Here is a 6,030-nt window from a genome sequence, read left to right as displayed (position 1 = left end):
AAGAGTTATAAAATATTTTTTAATGGACAAAAAAGCAAAGTGAGTCACCTCTTTTTTTAAAAGGTGAAATGTAGCAAAGGAAGGATGGGAAGCAGTTTTTTCACTATTTACAAAATGCCACTTAGAGTTGAGGGGCCATAGTCAGTAGTTAAGGAAATGTCTTTCACACGAGATGGCCACAGACGTGTGGTTCCTGGAACTGGCTCAGAAAGGCCACACACCGTCCTGGGTGAGGGAGGGTTCCTCTAAGGGAGCACCAAAAAGGCTCAGTCTTCTGTCTCTTCATATATAGTCTCGTCAAAGGGCCGGTCCAGTAGAGGCACCAACCGATGACGGGAATACTTCAGGTGCAATAGGTCCCCCACTTCATCTATCTCCTTTAAAGCCTAAAATACATAAGACCGAGAGGAGGTTAGCCAAAGCCAGCACGATGAAGGCATGCTCATGCTTTATTTCTCTGAAAGCAATCATGGCAAGATTATCCTTTAGTGAGACCATTTGTGTCTAGTGCATTTGCTCTGATCAGACTATGGTACAGCTGTGAAAAGATCTGCTTTTTGAGCAAGGACGTCAGGCTGACCACGAATAATGGGTTGTAAATAGCAGGTATGCAGGATAAAGGGTATAATTCATCAAAGTATGTCCTTTTTCTACCAAAAGTATTCCTTTTGGTAGAAAAACGAATATGCTCCCTGAACTCACCAGGCTGGCTACAATTGGTCATCTTTACTTTTATTCTTAAGTATGTGCCCTTTCTATTATCAAACCACTAGAAAACTGATGAGAAGTCTGTGTTGAGATGCTTCCTAGATGCAAAATGAAGAAGAGTCCCAGAAGTGGACCGCTGCACAGACTCAGTGAGAGCAAGTGGAGGCCGTTAGGAGGCCCTGGGTGGGTGAGGGACAGGGTGTAGGTGAAGTAACAGGGGAACAACAGCCACAATTCAAATTCAGGTCTGATTTTAAACTCTGAAATCCTGATCTTGAGAAGCAGCTTTCCCATCAAAAGTCTATTTCAGTGTAACTTCCTTTTCTGTAAAACTTACTTTCTTAGTTTTCAAAGAAAATATGTTTCTTATAAAAAAACCACACATTAAGACGTTATAAAATAAAAAGTTTCTTCCTGAATGCAATTCTAATCCTGCCTGGTAGAGATAATCTGTATATGGTTTCTTATACGTATTTAAAAAATGAACTCTTGGTTGAAGTATAACCTATATACAGCAAAGTACACATACCATAGTCAATGCACAGAGATACCCTTCCCCAAAAGCAGCACTCAGAGAGTCAGAACAGAGGGCCCCAACATAAGGAGGGATATGCATTCAGAATTTCTCAGAAAAAATTTAATGGAAGGACAAGGAAACCCTAAGTTCCAGATACCTCTCAGAGAAATACAAGGAAGACAGCAAAAATTCTGGAATCCTAGATTCTAAGGCTTTCTAATGAAAGCAGCTAGCACAGGTCACAGGATGCAGTTTTAAACTCATGGCTGCTCTCCAGCCCTGTAATTCACTTCCTAAGAACCTGTGCATGCTACCTGGCGGGTCTAATAACAAATCTGGGGTGAAAGGGCCTCAGCTGAGGAGACAGTGGTTCTACCTGTGAGACCATCTCATTAGACTGAGAAACTGTAAGGTGAGAAGTAGAAGACTTGTTGCCTGGGCGTGACTCCAAATTTTCATTACATCATATAAACTTTCTGTCCACTCTTATGGTTATAATTCCATATGAAAATGCCTGCCCTCTGTTTCAGAAAAGGAAATAACTGATTATTAGTAAAAAGACACACCTGTTCTTAAATTAACTTTAAAATCAGTGTTTGTAGAGAAAAAAAAACCAACAGTAAATAGTATTCCTTATTCTTGAATTGTAAAAAAATCTCTATGTGAAAAATATAAAAGGCAAATAAGAGCTGGATTTCAATATGCTATCAGAACAGTGAGGATCTGAGAAGAGGTTTAACTGAAAGCTCCACAAGGAAATACTTTAAGATTGAATTTCAGCTGGGAGAACCCATTAACCATTTTTCCCTGACCTCTGTTGCAAGATTTATTAATTTTAAACAACACAAGATCACTAACATCACAAAGGACATTTATGAACTGACTTCAGAAAAAACTAGTATTTTTTTCATCAATATAAAAAAGAAAACAGACAGGAAAAAACCCCACAGTAGCCCAAAGGGACCTAGATTATATGATTTTCTCTGGCCCCATCCAAGTATTTCAGCTGAACAGATTTTATTTACATAAAAGATAAAACTGTAACTAGAAACTGCTGGCCATTATGTGGGGCTATATGGTTAATTAGGAATAAGGAACCATTACAAGTACCACCATTTGTTAGCAAATAGTCAATAATGAACCTCTGGTTCAGAGGGTAAGGTGGATACTTAGGGAAAAAACGTGTTAGTATGGGTTGAGTTTGGTCCTTGAGTAGGAGAATATTAGGATAGCTGTGCCCAAGGCTATAACCTTGACCTTCTCATTTTTTTAAAAAAACACAAAAAAACAGCTTTATTAAAATAATTTACATGCCACAAAATTCACCTTTCTGAAGTGTACAATTCAGAGCTTTTTAGTATATTCATGGGGTTCTACAATTTTCATCACTAATTTTTAAAAAATTTTTATTTTATTTATTTATTTATTTATTTATTTTTTGAGAGGGCATCTCTCATATTTATTGATCAAATGGTTGTTAACAACAATAAAATTCTGTATAGGGGACTCAATGCTCAATGCACAATCATTAATCAACCCCAAGCCTAATTCTCAACAGTCTCCAATCTTCTGAAGCATAACGAACAAGGTCTTACATGGTAAACAAATTCTTACATAATGAACAAGTTCTTACATGGTGAACAGTACAAGGGCAGTCATCACAGAAACTTTCGGTTTTGATCATGCATCATGAACTATAAACAATCAGGTCAAATATGAATATTCATTTGATTTTTATACTTGATTTATATGTGAATCCCACATTTCTCCCTTATTATTATTATTATTATTATTATTATTATTATTATTATTATTTTTAAATAAAATGCTGAAGTGGTAGGTAGATGCAAGATAAAGGTAGAAAACATAGTTTAGTGCTGTAAGAGGGCAAATGTAGATGATCAGGTGTGTGCCTGTAGACTATGTGTTAATCCAAGCTAGACAAGGGCAATAAAACATCCACGGATGCAGAAGATTTCTCTCAGAACAGGGGGGTGAGGTTCTAAGCCTCACCTCTGCTGATCCCCAATTTCTCACCTGATGGCCCCCCTGCGACTGTGCCTGTCTTAGGTTGTTCCTCCCTTGAGGAATCTTACCCGTCTCTGGCTAACCAGTCATCTTCCGGGGCCATACAGGGAAATGTGAAGTTGGTAAGTGAGAGGGAAGCCTTATTGTTTGAAAAGGTTAGCTTTTTACTTCTTTGCAGATTTATGCCCTGCATCACTATCTAATTTTAAAGTAGTATTAATTACCTCCAGAAAGAAACCCCGCACTCTCATCCTCACTCCTCCTCCCACCCAGGCCACAACAACCACCAGTTTATTACTTGACCCCGTGGATTTGCCTATTCTGGACATTTCATATAAATGTGCTCTTTTGTGCCTGGCTTCTTCTACTTAGCATGTTTTCAGGTTTATCCATGTTGTAGGGGGTCCAACTTTATTCTCTTGCATGTGGTTATCCAGTTTCCAATACCATTTGTTGAAGAGATGATTCTTTCTCTATTAACTAGTCTTGGCTCCCTTGTTGAAAATCAACTGGCTGTGGATGCTTGGGTTTATCTGGACTCTTCTAATCTATTGGTCTGTATGTCTACCTTATGCTAGTACCCCACTGTCTTAATTATTGTAGTTTTGCAGTAAGTTTTGAAATTAGAAGTTTGAATCTTCTGACTTCAGTTTTCTTTTTGAATACAGTTTTGCCTATCTGGGGCCCCTTACAGATTCATATGAAGTTGAGGATCAGTTTTTCTATTTCTGCAAAAAATGGCCATTGAAATTTTTATAGGGATGGCACTGGTATAGACCATGCTGTACTTTCATCTTAATGATATTAAATCTTCCAACCCATGAATATGGGATGTCTTTCCATTTATTTAAGTCTTCTTTCCTTTTTTTTTTTAAGCAGTATTTCATAGTTTTCAGTATGCAAGTCTTTCACCTCCTCAGTAAAATTTCTTCCTAGGCATTTGATTCTTTTGAATGCTACCATAAATGAAATTTTATTAATTTCTTTTTCATTTGTTCATTGCTGGTGCACAGAAACACACTAATTTTTGTGTGTTGATGTGCAACTTTGCTGAATATACTCAGCTCCGTAAGGTCACGTGTGTGTGTCTATTTTATGGCATTTATATATACACACACACATATATATAAATGTCATGGGGCCCATTACTAAATGAAAATTCATTTTATGTCACAAGCTCATGTTTAGTACCATAAAACATCCTAAGACAAAATGACTTCAACAAGCCTATGATGTAAAAAAAATGCACTTTATGCTTTCAAAAAGCTAAATGAAAGGCAAAGTCAAACAGTCCTGCCAGGGGACCTTAGGGAAAGGATTGGAACTTGCAACTGGCAAATGTATTTATTGGCAACACAAACCTACTTAGGCATCCTGGTTGCATCCAAGTTCTTTCATAAATGTGTATGGTTCTCAGGAGTCAGAATTGTTGTTAGAAGATATACTACTAATGTCATTGCTTATAAGGACACAGTTTTAAAAAGGTATGTCAAAACTTCTAAACATCCATATAGAATCAAATAGAAGAAAACAGAGTAGAAGTGATATAACCAAATATCACTGGGTTAAAAAAAAGAATCAATGCAGAAATTTTAGATTTTTGAGAAATGTGAAAATCTACTGAAAAAATCTGAAAGGTGTAATAAAAGAAAAACAAAGTGAGCCCAAGGCCGTGAGAATGTGATTAAGAATATGCTTATACTTGTAGAAATTTTCTTATATAGAATTAAGGAAAAATCAAAGTCTTTGGCTGTTCAGAAATTTAAAATGTCAATTAAATTGTTATAATGAACTTTCAAAAACATACATTCACAATATTCTTCAAGATTCCTAGCTCTATGAAGGAATAACTATTTCTAGCAACTAATTTTATGCAAATACCATGTTCTAGAGCTCTATGAACTCCCAGAAAGCAGCCCTTATTTAAAGTCTGAAGTCTTAGATGTGAAATAGTAGCATATTAAAAGAATATCAAGAGATGAGAATATATTAAGAGACCATAATTAATTAAACTTAGTAATAACACCTGCCTCGCACTCTGGTAGGTCCTGGGAATATATAATGAGCGAACAGACGCAGTCCCTATCCTCAAGATTTAATCTAGTGGAGTTGATGGCCACTGAATAATTATAGGTTAAAGAATTTACTAAGTAGGAATCTTAAGAGTCCAAGAAACATCCAGGCAGAGGGTATGAGAGTACCCTAAGGCAAGTTTCCTTTAAGTGGAGATGTGAAGAATGAGTTGAAGTCAGCCAGGCAAAGGGGAGAGAAGGCTCTAGAGAGAAAATTCTACAACAGAACAACATACAAGAAAGCTTAGAGTAGAAACAGCTAGTGCAGAAAGAGAACTGTACAGTTGTAGAGGCCATAATGAGGGAGAGTGTGGAATAGATGAAGCCAGAAAATTCCCCAGGCCCTGATCACACAGGGTCCGGTTATATTTGCTAATCGTTTTACAATTTGTAAATAGCAATGTTTTAAGCAGCATTGTGTACTCCCTCTTCTGTTTCGCCAGTAAACACCTTAGTTGCACAAAGAACATCAGGATCAACAGATGATTAATTTCATCGATAGACAGACCTTAATGTAAGGTGTATTTATATCAAGATGAAAAGTATCTACTTACAGTATCAAGTATTTCTTTGGTATGAGCTGCTGACAGGCAAAACCTGGCTCTGGACTCAATAATTGGAGTAGCAGGGAATCCCACCACAACTACACCGACATTCCGCTTCAGCATCTCCCGTCCAAAGGCTCTGCAAAGGGAAAGCAAGGAA

The 6,030-nt window shown here is 37.1% G+C and overlaps 1 protein-coding gene across 1 annotated transcript in view; it reads right to left on the bottom strand.

Moving 5' to 3' along the window:
- The window catches only part of SPTLC2 (serine palmitoyltransferase long chain base subunit 2), a 120,846-nt gene continuing 114,816 nt past the window's right edge, over positions 1–6,030 (bottom strand). The window contains exons 11-12 of the mRNA XM_036913038.2: positions 5,880–6,009; positions 1–386 (exon numbers count right to left, since the gene is read on the bottom strand). Of these exons, the coding sequence (XP_036768933.2) occupies positions 267–386; positions 5,880–6,009 (250 nt within the window). The 3' untranslated portion in view covers positions 1–266. The remainder of the gene's footprint in view (positions 387–5,879; positions 6,010–6,030) is intronic.

This window comes from Manis pentadactyla, chromosome 11, assembly GCF_030020395.1.
Source record: "Manis pentadactyla isolate mManPen7 chromosome 11, mManPen7.hap1, whole genome shotgun sequence".
NCBI lineage: Eukaryota > Metazoa > Chordata > Mammalia > Pholidota > Manidae > Manis > Manis pentadactyla.
The sequence above is the reverse complement of the archived record's forward strand: the minus strand, read 5'-3'. Positions and strand labels throughout refer to the sequence as shown.